General features: G+C 39.5%; 1 protein-coding gene across 1 annotated transcript in view; it reads right to left on the bottom strand.

Moving 5' to 3' along the window:
• CGNL1 (cingulin like 1) overlaps positions 1-15,974 on the bottom strand; it is an 87,501-nt gene that overhangs the window by 4,731 nt on the left and 66,796 nt on the right. The window contains exons 12-16 of the mRNA XM_075273489.1: positions 11,460-11,630; positions 10,524-10,685; positions 9,317-9,406; positions 1,892-1,975; positions 216-340 (exon numbers count right to left, since the gene is read on the bottom strand). Of these exons, the coding sequence (XP_075129590.1) occupies positions 216-340; positions 1,892-1,975; positions 9,317-9,406; positions 10,524-10,685; positions 11,460-11,630 (632 nt within the window). The remainder of the gene's footprint in view (positions 1-215; positions 341-1,891; positions 1,976-9,316; positions 9,407-10,523; positions 10,686-11,459; positions 11,631-15,974) is intronic.

The raw sequence follows: 15,974 nt of genomic DNA, 5'->3' as shown, positions 1-15,974 counted from the left end.
ATTAACCTGTCCAGCAAGGGCTTCATAAATGTCCTGGGATTTTGACAGTGCAGGAGTAAAGAATGTCAAAGGTTTTTAAAAACTACTATAAAAGATATATGTTCTGGCTTGTTAAAGGTCCTAAACTGTAGACAATCCAAGTACTTTGGCATAATTAGGAAAGAAGAGGTTAATCACACCCCAATTTCAACTACACACGCAACAGCCTCCTCTACCTTTCTTCGTTTTCCAGGCGTTCTTCCAGCTCTGTTATTCTTCCTTCCATCTGAGCAACAAGCCCTTCTTTATTGGATCGATGTGAAGTTTCAAGATGAGCTATTCTGCTCTTCAGATCTTTGTTCTAGATTTTAGAAAAAGGTGCAGTGGGTCAAACAATATCCAACTTTAACAGTTACACAAGTTACAAAAACAAAAGGGTGGATGTTCGAACAATAGCTACTAAATATCGCAGAAACAATTGTTTTATTCTCCAGCCTTCAGAGCCCTGCACTCTTACACAACCTGCTTACGTCAAGAACAAGTGAATCTGGATTGAATATTTAATGAGAAAGTCTCAGTTAAGTAATTTAATTAGGGCATTTAGACATCATAGCCAGGGATGCTGCGTGAGATCCCACTCTATGAGCTGGAAAGCCACTAAGGCCTAATATCCATGCACAGGGTAGCACATAGCTAGCGCCTTTGGGTCCATACTACAGACTCCTTTGTGTACCATCATATGGTGCTTCGAGGAGGCTCCATATTCTCCCCTAGATATTCCTATAGAGAAATACCTGTGAAATACAGAACGCCACGTTACTTATTTCAATGGTTCAATATGAATAGGAGCGGTACAAATGTATACTGTGCCTCATAGCAGTCTATGAGCACGGTGCATAAATCCAAAGCACACAGCTCTATATAGGGCAGTGTGTACAGGCCTCTCTCTCTGGCCCAGTCATAATTACGTGATTGCCCACTGAAATTAATTGGCAGCGCATAACACAACAATTTCCTTACAGTTGCCTGAATATGTTGGCAGTCAGAAATATTACATAATTATGGTTTGCTATAACATTACCTAAAAGTTATAACATCCCATAGGACAACCAAAGTCTGGCAAGTCAGCTTGCTGTCAGTACTCAATTGCAAGCTAAAATGGTTAATTATATAGGGAATTTGCAGAGTAAGTTTATTATCATTCATTTTACTTCTGAATATCAATATTTAAAAATAAACACTTATAAAAAATACATGTGTATAGACAGATGATGGTGGTTCTGAAGAGGACATTTCTACTTTGTGTAGAACCCATTCAATACAACCCACTTTAAAGGGATTCTACCATTAAAACACTTTTAGCTATAGGGGATGCAGTGTCGGCACTATGGCCGCGGGCATGTGCAGTACGTTTGGCGAAGTTCGCTGAACACAGCGTACTGCGTAGGCGTCCGACGTCCAGCCGAAGAAGGAAGGGGAGGATGCAGAAGAAGACAGAGGCGGCGCTGGATTCGGTTTTCGAGCAGCAATGGGGACGCCCCCATCGCATCTCCTGCGCTGGGGGACGCCCCCATCACTTAGAGAGAACTAATTAGCATACCGGTACAAACCGGTATTTCGAACGCACAACGCGGCGGAGAGCACTTCCAAAGGTAAGAGACGAATAGCCTTTCTAAAGGCTATTCCGACGTGTTACCTAGAAAAAAAAGTTTTTTAATGGTAGAATCCCTTTAATATATTCATAGGCTCAACATGAAGTCCCTGGGCCCCATTGCAAAGTCTGTCAGGGGGCCCTTACCTACCCCTACTTTGTGCATTTAGCATAGTGGGGAAGAAGGTCCTTTTGCAATTACTACCTCTGCATCCCCTATAGCTACACTCCTGACTGGATGTATAAAAAATTAAGCATTACCTGTCTCTCCAAGGACATTTTATCACACTCCAGATCTTGTCTTGCTGCACGTTCTTGAAGAAGTTCTCCCCTCATTTGTTCAATCTGTCATATAAGATATAATTGGAATATGTATTTTTTTGAGATACAAAACAGACATTTCTTTTCACTTACTATTTTATTAAAATATATATATATATATATATATATATATATATATATATATATATATATATATATATATATTGCAGAGCAGGCACTTTTACAATTGGACTTTTATAATATAGATATATAGCATTGTAAATGAATAACCACATAGGCTTATATTTATTTGGATCACTGAGTCAGAATTCTAATAATGTGGCAAAAAACTAGCAAATGCAATTCACCACATTTTTTAAAATCTGATATTTATATATTTTTTGCACCTTCCCATGCATTTTATAAAGGTGACAAGAATAGAAGATGTGACTGCTCAATGGCACGGGACAGTTTTTTGGAGCAAAATACTAGTGTAAAGGGGAGAGGAAAGACGACAAATTGGGTCTAACATACCAAATGTATATCAGTTTTTTTTTTGTTTGTCTCTGTTATATATTTGGTGCATCTTTGGCATTATAGGTTTATTCTATTTAGAGTATGTCAGTATTAAAACTGCAAACCCACACAATCCTGAACAGTCCTTTTAAGTTTTAACAATCACAGTATAGCGCTTGTGGCGTCTCCCCTGGCATTGGGTCATACCTCTCTGGCCACCATTGCTCCTGCTATTAACCATTAACCATAACAGAAGAGCAGCCATATCCCCTCCCTTTCCCCCCCAAACACATACGTCAGGGATCTCCTACCTGGTTCGCAAAATCTGCAGAGTTGGAGATTTACAATGTTCATAACACTTTAGTTAAAGGGTGCTAACAGAGATGATTTCTCCACTCAATAGACCTATTGCTACTCTAGGGCCTGCCTTATAACTGGGGGTATGGTCAGATATGTGTATAACAAATAGTCACAAAAACAGTTACGATGAATAAAATATATGCAGAGAGAGTACAACTATATGTAAAATTTCTTACAGGAATACCATGAACACCCATATAAAAAAGTAGTTCATGAATGCAAAGTTCATTTATACACATATAAGATTAAACCATGATGGATGTCTGGAATTACTGCCACCGTCCTAATGAATTCATAAACAGGAACAGAAAAAGTGGCCCCACATACCAGACAAATGAGGTCACATTGGGCTGTAAGGACTCACATGGCTTTACGTCTAATGAGAGTAAATGACTATTCAGATCCTTCTAATTGCACAGAACAGCCTGTAGGTGTTATACGCGCTTCTGTTCAGATGACTTTTCTAGTTGTAATATGACTGTGAGAAGAACAATGTAAGGCTTTGTCCACACCAAACAGGGTTTTTTTTTTTTTTTTCCCAGCCGATGCCAGGAGTGGATCCAAAAACAAAAGTTTAAAGGGGCTGTGAGGGTCTAGGGAAAAAAAGTCTGACTGTTTTTCTGTACTCTTGTCAGTAGGCGGTTTGTGTTTGGTATTGTAGATCATTCTCACTATCTACTTATTGAGCAAGTTACCTCCATACTGACAGATTGAGTACTGTGATCTGGTTTATAGTTGGGGGTGCGGTATGGGAGGTCCCCTCTGTACGTTCAGATCTCATTTTTACAATCCTAACTGTTTCTGGAAAGGCTGTATGCCTAGCATAGCCAACATCCTATACTACCTTAAGGGGGAATAGGTCATCAGAACCCAGTATATACCAACCTGGCTCCACAGACAGCTAGGATAGGGGAGTGGTGATCTCAGCCAGATACCTGGAGCAACAAGAGTATTGCAACTTACCTCTGAGGAGCAACATCAACACTCTCATTGCTTCAAAAAATATGCTCATTTGTATAATGACAAAAACAGCGTTATCTTGTCAACAGAGACATCAATTCACAAGAGGAAAACACAGGTCCAGCCCCCCTAACTTATCTACCTGCAGGGCCAGGTTGGTAATGCTGGTGACAGACATTGCAACTGGCAAGGCTTGACATGTGAAAGGTCTATTCTGCTTCTCCTGTGTTACCACAGCATCAATATAGTGGATAATATAAGACAGACTGATGGCTAGGTAAAGCTGTTGTCAGGCAGTGTGTGCTTAGCAACTAGTCAGTCTTGGGTTACTCAGGCCTTCTGCCCAAGGACAATTTGGCACAGAGCTGAGGGCACACAAGGGACAGAGAAGCTTGGCAGTACTGAGACCAAACTCTCCTTTGTTCCTTCCTGGCATTTTAATCCCATTTTTGTAGAAAAAAAAATGTTCAGTTCATTTTCAACGTCAAGTTGTTTCTTCTTTACAAAGAAAAATGTTAAAATGATTTTAGTTCACTAAAGCATGGGGTCACAATACGTCGTCTCTCCAGCTGGGGCCATACAGTATGCACCGTTAGTAATGTATGTACCATTTAGAACTACACTTTATTAATGTGTGCAGCCATAAAAACAGGTCTAAGATCCAGCTGTCATCAGTCACAAGTGTGAGCCCTTGCAGTGAATGAGGTTGTACACAGACACGCCAAAGCAAACACACTATTTTAGGAAGTGCAAATTATAATTAACTCTTTAGAAGCTAATGAGCTAGGTTTGCAAATGTCAGGACTCTGTTATTACCTAGCCTGCATGAAGAGGACTTGTCACCTTGCCAGACATGTCTCTTTTAGTAAAGACTTATCTGCATTAAATAAGTTTAGAGCATCTTTTCTTAGAACTCTGCACTGTGCTGTTTCTCAGGTATTTCTCCTAGAAATGTATAAGACATTGACAACTGTGTGTTACAACTTGGGGTGTGTACGAACACTGTCAGGTCAGTGTAGACAAAGGCAGTGTGTGCAGGAACTTAGCTTTATAAGGGGAATGGTAACCGAAGAACAATACAATGTGGAGTAGTAAGAAAAGATGTACCAGAATGTTTTCATGAAGAGGCATTTACTAAAGCAGATATGTCACAAGTGATGATGGGTCCTCCTCAAAACATACATTACCTGTAAAGATGCTTCATAGAAAATCTATTACCTTATTTATTGTCCTTGGCTGTACGAGAGACCTCACTGATGCCATTTCCTTAGAGCTCTATTTGTCTTCTCTAACTGTAGACAACCATTCACATTCCAAGTATTTAGAGTAAGGGCTCGTTCACATCTGCGCCCGGTCTCCGTTTTGCAGGTTTTCGTTTCCTGCCCAAAACTGGGCAGGAAACGTAAAACTGCAGTCATTCTTCAAACCCATTCATTTGAATGGGTTTGAAAAGTGTCCAGCCGTGAGCGCCGATGAGCGTTTTGTGCGCTCTGCAACGAAACAGTTTTTTTTTTTTTTTTTTAACCGGACACAAAGTCGGACATGCAGGACTTTGTGTCCGGTTTCGCTGTAGAGAGCACAAAACGCTCACTGGCCCTCACGGCCAGACAGGTTTCCGTCTTCTGCATGCAGAAGACGGAAACCTGAGAACGAAGACCGAGGCACAGGTGTGAACCTAGCATTAGCAAACAATCATCAAGTGTGTCATTATATATTTGTGAAATCCAGTGCAGTTGCCATGCACTTTCCAATGTATCACAGCACAAGAATAGTGTCCTATTCTATGTAGGTGCATTATGAAATGGTTCACACCTGCGCCTGTATTGCATTTGGGGTTTCCGTCCCTGAACCCACCAAAAAAGCAGGACTTTTCTCTCCTCATTTTCCAAGAAGAAACCCGGGAGACCCTATTATAGTCTATGCGGTTATCCGCTTTTTGAGCGGATTATCTTTCTGTTTTTCAAGTCCCCGAGTGAATCCGAAGTAATGAAAGCCAAATGTGAGAGCGAACCTAGTGTAAAATTAAATAAAATGTCCACATTGCACGCATATATAATTTTATGTATTTAAGAACCAATATGTAAATATTCTTAAATACTACAAGAAAAATATGGACTGGTCCATATAACTGTAGTGCTATAACCTACTATAATAGAGAAATGATAGGTTAGGTCCCTTTATAGAAAAAACACCACAAGGCAGGGTTTTCATGGGCAGCTATGGGGGTGGTAGTGTGGATAACTATATGCAGTTTGGCCATAAAGTTCTCAGTCATGTTAAATTACAGTTCCATGGCCATCCTAGTCAAATGGGCATTGCAGTTTGTTTGTTTTTTTACCCTTAGGGAAGCTTAAACATGATATAGTGCATTATAGTGCCTACTATTTGTCCATTCAGCCTAGGAACCAGAGGAGAGTTTTGATTCAGATCCCCAGTCTTTATTAACTGTTGTCTGTGCAGGAGGCTAATGCTTAGTTTGCACATAGCACCACTACTCAGTCGCTGTTCAGCTGATGCTCTCATTCTCAGGTTAAATGTGAGAAAGATCAGGGACCTGAACAGACTAATATGCATGGTGTATTTTAAGCCCACCAGTATAAAAAAAATAAAAGGTCAGGTCAGCTCCTCGCTTCGCCGCTGCGTGTCTCTCTCGCTGACACATATGCGGCTGCAGCGAGGAGCTGACCTGTGTCAGCTCCTCGCTTCGCCGCTGCCGCCGGCTCCTGGTTTGCAGACGCGATGTGACACATCGATGTGTCACATCGCGTCTACAAGCCAGTAGCAGCGGCAAAGCGAGGAGCTGACACAGGTCAGCTCCTCGCTTCAGCCGCATATGTGTCAGCGAGAGAGACACGCAGCGGCGAAGCGAGGAGCTGACCTGTGTCAGCTCCTTCCTTCAGCTGCATGTGTGTTCAACTCAGAGCTGCGTCCTCTGGACGCAGATCTGAGTTGAAATCGGGACATACCTCCCTCCAACCGGGACCGCGGGACATGTCACCCAAATCGTGACTGTCCCGCGGAAATCGGGACGGTTGGGAGGTATGAAATATCCCTTTAAACCCAATCTAAGAAGTAGGCCCAGACATAATATGGTCAAAAACGGTTAGAAGCAGTGAACAAGCTAGGAACAATTTTCAAGGATCTACCAAGGTAACATACATGTCTGCTGCATGTCACATCATTGGCGCTACATCTGATCTTAATCTCGTAATGTAAAAGAAAGCAGCCCCATTCTATAAAGTTCAATGCGATACTGTGGTGTATTTCATTTGCTATATGCTGTATATTTACTACAAGAATCACCTGCACGCTATACTTGCCTCTGTATTACTATAAAATTGTATGAGCTGGTTTGCGTAATGCTCATTTTTACAAAGAAACAATTTGTAAAAACTTTTGGGAAAAAAAAAGCTGTTAAAACAAACTTACAAAGCCAAGCTCTTCCTTTTAACATGGCTGCTGTTATTTAACTCTGCTACATTTCTATAAAACATGATATTTTCTAGGGACCAGGGAATTTTAACGCGGGTGCTAATTGGGGCTCGCGAAGTAGCGGGTTCCTCTGGCAGCAAATCTGTTCATTTTTAATGCATTATTTTCACCCTCAGCGGAACAACAAACATTGTACATTTCAGCAGAAGTTATCACAGCTGGGCTTGGTGAATACTGAAAACAAAGTATTTTCAATGAGCCATAATACCCCTCTGAGAACCGGCATGGATTTAATAAGCAGAGCCCATGTTTATGCTAGACGTGGTATTAAGAACAGCTGGTTATCATCGTCTTGTTAATGAAACTGCACAATTTCATTTCTTCTCAATTATTGATATCAGGAAGCCTGGAACCATCCCTTCATGTCTTTTTAGACCACTTCTTATAAATGGTGTGTGTCATGTAAGCCCGCACTGAGGGGGAGAGCCAGCAGTTACAGTAATGAGGTGCATATTCTATTTCTCCAGACAGATGACTCCAAGGAAGAAGCAATGGTAAAGATAAAAAGAGCACAACGTCAGACACTTCATTCACGGGAGTAGAGAATTCATTGCTATACTCTCAATGACTTGCTTCATACACCTGGAGCACACAGACTGGAACAGGTGTTGGGAAACCAACCGGGAATGCTGCTCAGAAAAGGAAAACAAAAAATTGACTAGCAAAGCCACTGTAACTTTACCCTGCCATATTTACACTGTAGCCATAGAAACGCTGCGCTCTCCCACGGTTTCAGGGAAGAAATCTACAAGCAGAAGGTTCTCATTTATTCCCCCCCCCCCCCCCTCATGTTGCAGACATTTTACAAATAACTCCTTTCCTGTTAGTCGGGTCCCCACAGCCCCATTTTGTAGTATGTTGTAGTCCCCTTGGAGTGTTGTCTGTAAGAAATTCTGCGCTGTAGGACCAGACTTGTAATTAAGACACTAAACATTTGTTTCTGGAAACCTACATTTTCCTAATGAAACACCAACATTATGCTTCACAGTATATGATATATCTAAGCAAGCATTTGAAATGCACACAATGCCCCACTTTGATATAATCATCACAAAAGATCAAGGACACGATCCCTTTTTACTTATTTTTAACTCCTTTATAGCTTTATATACACTATGCTATCATCTTACAGGCTAAAAACACTGTCAAACCAGATTCAATTACAGTTTTTTGTCTTGTACTATTATGCAGCAATGTTACATAACAAAATAGCAAAGCACATGGCAAGCAACAAAATACAAATATTGTCATGATATAGCTATCTATCAACAATTCCGTAAGCTTGGCGTCGTTTTCTGAGAGGCTTAGGCTCTGGTCACACAGATGCCATATTCAACTTTCTTCACTGAGCCGCCATAATTAAGACAGATGTTTTCTGTGAATTAGTGCTTCTATTGCCGATATATAATCAGTTTGCAGCAACAAGAGTGTTGCCATTGTTTCAAAGAGACAAGCAGCAGTGCCGTTCTTGCCCCAAAAAGTTTCTCTGCACATTAAAACAAAAAAAAAAACAAAAAAACAGCGCTATCTTGGCAATGGAGGTACAAATTCACAAGGGGGAAAATGCTCCAGTCAAGTGACCTTAGCCTATATATGGAGCTGGGTTGATGTGCCATGTTCTGTTGACAGACTCACTCTCAGGAACTTTAATAGTGGTTATGTGTCAGAGCTGATCAGCCAGCCAGAAGTTGCAGAAGTTGCTACAAGGAAAATGTAGTATTACATAGGAACCATTTAAATCAAGAGCCTTTATGTAGTATATGGATAAGCCAAACCAACCAGAGTGAGATTCTTTGTTAGCAGCCATCCACTCTGACTCCATATATTTTTTGTTCTCCTATCAGTATGTCTTTGGAGTGTGGGAGGAAACACACGCAAACACGGAGAACATACAAACTCCTTGCAGATGTTGTCCTTCGCAGGATTCGAACTCAGGACTCCAGCTCTGTAAGGCTGCAGTGCTAACCACTGAGCCAGCGTGCTCCCTCCATATACTTCTACGGAGCATGAGACAACACCTTCAAGCGTTAACAAGTGGCTGCAATATTGGTCTACAGTATTTCTTCTATTTTTGTATTCACAACAAGAAAGACAAACCTGTTCTCTGCATCGAGTTATCCTTTCCAACAGCAAGTCTGAATTGTTCTTCTCTTCATCGAGCTCCAACTCTAACTGAGAAAGCTTGTCCTTAAAAGAACAAAGGAAATCTGTATATGGAGTCTAGAACATTGATCCACAGATGAACAAGAATGATCATTAACAAAGATTGTTGCTAATGTGTTGAGTGACTTCATGATCTATGATGTCATCTGCAATGCAATGTATACACATTTACTATTTGATGTGATGGGGAGGGAGTGCCTGACCTGCAGGTGAGGGCTAAGAAACAATTGCCAGTTTGTCTTTTCTTAAGCCATGTATAAAGTATGAATGAAAGATTGATAGAACTAGTTTCTATTACCGCTTTGGTTTCACTTTTCATACTACATCAACACAAGTAAATATCTGCACTGCTCTGAAGATGGCATGATATCCTATTTCCCTGATGTATACTTCTATACTCTGTAAAAGGCATTTAGTGTAATTCAGGCCATGTATATTGTACTACTTCCTAGAAAAATAATCCGTGACAAAAACTAAACAAAAAAGATCATTCAGTTGTGTGTCCACTGCACAGAACTATGGAGTCTTGGAAGATGAATATTAATGATGCCTGTGTCTACTGTTTACTTCTGTGTCTGGGGCCCTTACCGATAACCCAGTTACAGGGCAGAGCAGCACTGTAACAAATGTTGAAATATTTCCATTTATTCCTTCATATGGAAGACATTTATATATGTATATTTGGGTCAAAAATAAAACTGGTGGGCCATTAAGCCAGAAAAAAAATTAGTATATTGGATATTAAAATGCCCAATTCTTTGTTCTTGTGAGAGAAAAAAGGCCAGCAGAGTGTGGTATATCTTCATCTCCACATTAAGAACACATGCATACATGGTTCGGAACATATTCAGGAGAAATAGCATTTTGTTGACTATTGCAGTGTTTCGCCAGCTTATGTTCATTTCAATAGACCTGCAAGGAAACTGAACATTGGAGTCATAGCCATAATAGGTTCACACTTTATCATTCTTACTGTGTGAGACCGTCCTAATGTGCATTCTGCAGATCCACAGAAGATCTACTGATTCAATCTGGTAAATCTCTGATCGGTTGTAGTCTCATTCCATAAGTGGAATACAGCTCAATAAGACCCATCCTGTGTGTGTTTTTTTTTTATTATTGTAACAGATACATATTATACCTCCATTGACTTCACTTGTTTCAGACGATCATCCTTCATATGATTTTTTGCATCCAACTCATACTGAAGATCTTTAATAGTTTGTTGTAGAAGATGGTTCTTGGTCAGCGACTCATCATGAGCTCTCTGGTGGTCTTGTAAATTTTCTTCCAAATGTCGGATCTAAGTATAGTATAGAAGATATATTGTGATTTACTATGACACAACTCTGCTCCAGAGATTATGTATAAGGAACACTGGCATTCTTGAATAGTTTTGAAAATAAAAGGTAGTGAAGGGTCAAATTTCAAGAATAATGAAAAATGAGCAAAACCAAGATCAGTTATCAAAAGGATTTTCTTCATCCATGAAACACAGAGGATATTGCACTCACAAAGAAGCTTTTTAATCCTGTGTGTTAACATACATGTATATTCATTCTGTAGATCAGGTCACAGACAGTACAATACACTTGATAATCTCATTATCCAATCTATAAAAACATTACACTAATTGTATTAAATGTAAAACTATATACCAAATATAGACAACAAATAACGTATAGACACTGTACCACTGCTGATGGTGGGCAAAGAACCACCAATATTTAGTCCTGGATTTACTTAAATGATGGTACTTTTCTGTCACATCTTAAAATAATGGAAAACATTTTTCAACTTCCTAGATATGTGGGCATGGCTATACAGGAAAGTGGGCAAGGCTTAAATATGCCAAAATTGTGTTGTACAATTCGGACTCAAAATTAAGCCAATAAAAAGATGGTATAAACTACACAGAGACTACACAGTGTACAGAGCTCTGGATGAAATCTAATAATCTGCCACTGTGATAAATCAGGCAGATTTTCAGACTACCTATCTAGGTCTAGCTATAGGTAAATCAGGGCCACAGTATCAAAAAGGGACTTCCAGTGTGGCCTAGGTGCCATTAACCTACCTCCTCTTGTAGTTTTCTGACTGTCTGGTTGCATCTTTCCAACTCCAGGATTTTATCTTTTAATTGTCTTTGCATTTCACCATTTTCCTTTCGATTTTTCTCTTTATATTCATCAAACTGTTTCTGAAGTTCTACAGTGGACGTCCGGGAAAACGCAACATGTTCTGACACCTGATAATAAAGACAATATGAAAATGTAATCTCAAGTAGAATATAAATCATGCAGTATAACCCTAAGGCTTTGCCCATGCTGGCACCATAGGTCTTGTTCAAGATGGATGTGATGGATCGATTTTGATCTTGTTTGGCGTTCTGTCTGTGAGAGGCAACAGAAACCTGATGTAAAAGAACCATACAGCCTATGTGAATACCATAAAACTAGCAAATATAAGGAAAGATAGTACACGGGTTTAGGTAAGCTACACATATCCTGTTACAACCTTAATTATAAACTATGATTGGATGGATTGTTTATAAAGATATATTTATTATCGTTAGGAGTGTTGCTTGCAGTACTTTTCTCTCCACATGATTTGTGCGGACACAGTGAGGAAAACACGCGGACCCCATTATAGTCTATGGGGTCCATGTGGTCGCTCTGCTAACTGCTTTTTAATGCATTCGGTATTACGTTCAGGTGGTTCCCAAGTGTTCTACATACACCCAGAATATCTATAGTCTGTACTATTATTACAAAAAAGTGACATTTTGCCAAACACCTGGCTCATATGCATTAGTATACCAGTTGTTCAATCCATATTATGGCTTTTCTTAGAACATCTGGTATATGTGCATCCAAGCCAGAAGTAATGGCAGACACATGCACTTGTACAACTTACAGTGACATATGGCTGGGCTAAATATCTGGACACTCTCCTGGTGTACACACCAGATCTACAAATAGAATGTGGTATGATCAGAGGCTTAAGAGCCTGTTTGCACAATGGTGTTGATGATCAATGTCCACAGTCCACAATTTTGCAATTCTTGCTGTTTTTTGTTTTTTGTTTCTTTTTTTAAATATAAGTACTTATCATAGGGGAAGTGCAAAACATTTGTAAAGGAAAGGAAATATTTTCTCTCTACTGAAAGCATTAATTTATGTCAAACAGAGAACAAATGACAAATGTGGCAGTGTAAACTGCCTTTACTGTGTATCTAAACAGATTTTATTTTTTATGGTTTCTAGTCCTTTAATGAACTTCCTTTGCTAATGACCTTCACAAAAGGAAAGTGAATTCTGCAACGAGTTAGAAGGCCTGTGATCCAAATAACTTTAAACAGAGCTCATGACCAAGTAGACAATGTCAAAACAAGCAGTGGGACTACAACCTAATGATTAACAACCCGGAGGCATTTATTCATGATATCGGTAGGCACATTCCAGGAGAGGACTGCACTCCGGCAGCTACAGACCAGATCACACTGGAATTAAACTGAACTAAATGAGCTCTAATGAAAAAATATATCTGCAGCAAAGAAAAGGGATGGTTGCACAACTTCTTCAACCTAGGACACTAAGATCTTTATTGAATATAACAGAAACAAATACAATGCTTTTTTAGCATTATAAATGTGTGAACTCTCACAAGGCATATTAGTAAATATGTCTGTCAATGTCTGTGTGGGCCCTTGGGTGACAGAGCTTCAATGGGCCACTTTGTGGCACAACTCATGGGGCAGCAATGGTTTCCCTCTAAAAGGTGCCGAATAACAAAAACCTGAGATTGGGAAGTTTTTGCCACGGCAACCTGCTGGAATGCTGTAGGTCTTCTGTAACTTGCAATCTTTGCATTGCAAAGATTGAAAACTGTTGCTGAATTTTGTAGCTATAAAAGACGTATAATGGACCTTTATGCCCCCATAAAGGATAATGGCCTCCTTATGCCCACATACAGTCCCTGGCAGAAGTTCTGTCGCTTATTCATGTTGTGGAATCAAAAAGCTTATAACCTGACTTTAAATTCATCTATTGGTTTTAGAAAGGACTCATATGAAAGCTGAAACCCCCCAAAATGTGTTTTTGGTTTTTTTTTTAAGAAAATAAATTGGCTTCACTGGCGAAATATTGATCATTTAATGAACACAGAAAGGTGAAAGGGGACTGATGTGAATGGTGAAAAGCTCAGTACAACATTGTTTAATATATTGGCATTATATAAGCAATGGAAAAAAAAAGATATTATAAAATGGCACAAGTTTAAATCACTGGGAGGCCAGACATGGGGATGTTTTTGTTGTCATTTTTAAGTGTACCAAAGTTTTGGAGAGAAAAAAAACAACATACTTTTCCAAGAAAGCATTAAAATAACTGAAAGTCACGGGAATTTGTGACCAGATTCATTAAATTCATAAACACCCTTTCTAATGCATGCTAGTGACTAAGTGCTAAATCTAGAGAATTACTATTTACTACTAAAGTGACTCGAAATAAAAATCCTAAAAAAGCAGTTTATAAGGAGAACAGACAAGGCCGTGAGAAAGTCACGCTAATAGTGGATAAAGTAAAGCATGGAATGCTAATTGTTCCAATTCCCTTTTACTCAGGACCAGCCGAAAATGATGACGATTCTTCTGAAGGTTAGGACTACATGTCCATGTTACTGCTTTGTTAATGTTTTATTGGGAAGTTTTCTGTAGTGGCATACAAAGTACCATTTTACTGACCGCATTTTTTAACTGCCCCCTATTCTGCATCTCATTGTAGCGATCCGCTGTTTATATGAGCAAGACACTCTATATAATTCACCTCTGCCCTTTTGAAGAAACCTCTCCGAAAATTGGCATTGGTGTATAATAAGCACATAAGAGAATAAGAAGCACAAGGCGCTTTTCTTTTTTTTCTGTGAACACAAATTAAAACAGACATTTGTTGCAGGAGCTGCACAGAGATCATAGAGTGTGAAGTGCTCTGATCAAGCCATTCACAGTAATTTGGGAAGAGCCCAAATTGTTAATGAATAACCCAGAGAAAAGCCATCTTCATGAACCATACAGAAATAGAGCAGAGAAGCAGCTGCTGAATGCAAAGCCACAATCGTGTTACAGAACGGCTCTTTGTTGCTAAAGTTTATAATTAAATTCCTTAAACTATAAAGTAAAAACCAATGCAATAAAACACGGGCAGTTCCTAGATCTTAAGATAACTGCCATTTCCGCCTCATCACAAAAATAAGCAAATATTTATCAAATATCCTCAGTTCGTATACAAAAGAGGATTACATGCCGATACAGGTATGTACACAGAGTTTTTTGGAAGCTGAGAAAAAATCTGCTTCAGGAATTAAGAAAATTTTTGATACACTTTTTTTTACATTATGTATTTTTTGCCACAGTTTTTTTTTTTTTTTTTTTTGCTCCAGCACACTGTATGGACCTGGAAACGTCTTGAAAAACGCTAGCGGTTTTTGATGCGGCTTTTGCAAAAACTTCTTCAAAAACCAAGTCAAAAAAACACCTCACCTCCCCATTGATTTTAATTAGTTTTTCAAGGTGGAATCAAGGCTTTTTGTTCTCTCTAGCTGAAAAAAAAAAAAAAAAAATCAGCTAAAAAAAAATCAGCTACAGGGAAAAAAAACTGCTACTGACTCCCATTGAAAGGAATGGGAGGCATTTTTTGAGATGGATTTCTCTTCAAAATCAGCCTGCAATAAACTCTGTAGGAACATACCCTTATACTTAAAACAGTATAATCCTATCCTACTAATATTATATCCTACTATGTGAAAGTTTTGATGTTTGTTCCTCAATCATGCAAAAATGGCTGAACGGATTTGGATGAAATTCGGCACATAGATATATTGTAACCTCGATTAATATATAGGCTCATTTTTATCCCGGTAAATGACATGGTTTCACGACTGTTATGAATTTTTGTTCACATATATTATCTGATCTGATCCAGGCACTGCTGAAAAACTGACATGGGCAAACACCTTTAATCCAAATTGGCAGTTTGACAATTTTCAACATGCCTGGAAAAAGAAAATCTAATTAGTCACAAACGAGTTATGAAGGAAGCCAGAAGTCATAGAGTTCTCAATCGGAGCTGAGGGGGATCATTGACGCCAACAACACGCTCATTATATGGTGTCCCAGAACAATCACGGGCACAGCTCGAGGAATGAGTTCAGCGGCAGGTCAGCTTGACAGCTCCCGAAACGTCAGAGCAGGCGGATCATCAACGCCAACAACACGCTCATTATATAACGTTCCAGCGAGCTGCTGAGATGCCGTAACAATCATGGGCACAGCGCGACAATTGAGTTCAGCAGCAGGCCAGCTTGAAATGCCAGAGCAGGCAAACCATCAATGGCAGCAATTTGCTGAATATAGGCGGATCATTGACGCCAACAACCCACAGACGAAGTCGCGGGAACAGGCTAGTGAATCCATATAGAACATGCTTAGCTCTTCAAGGTTAGCCAAGTAGAAACAAAGGGGCACAGCAGATTGCTGAGCACTTCTGTCCCTCAGTTTCAAATATAGGTAGGGATCTCAACGCCACCAACACAT

This window comes from Leptodactylus fuscus, chromosome 5 (genome assembly GCF_031893055.1).
Source record: "Leptodactylus fuscus isolate aLepFus1 chromosome 5, aLepFus1.hap2, whole genome shotgun sequence".
Lineage (NCBI taxonomy): Eukaryota > Metazoa > Chordata > Amphibia > Anura > Leptodactylidae > Leptodactylus > Leptodactylus fuscus.
This window is presented reverse-complemented; position numbering and strand designations above follow the sequence as displayed.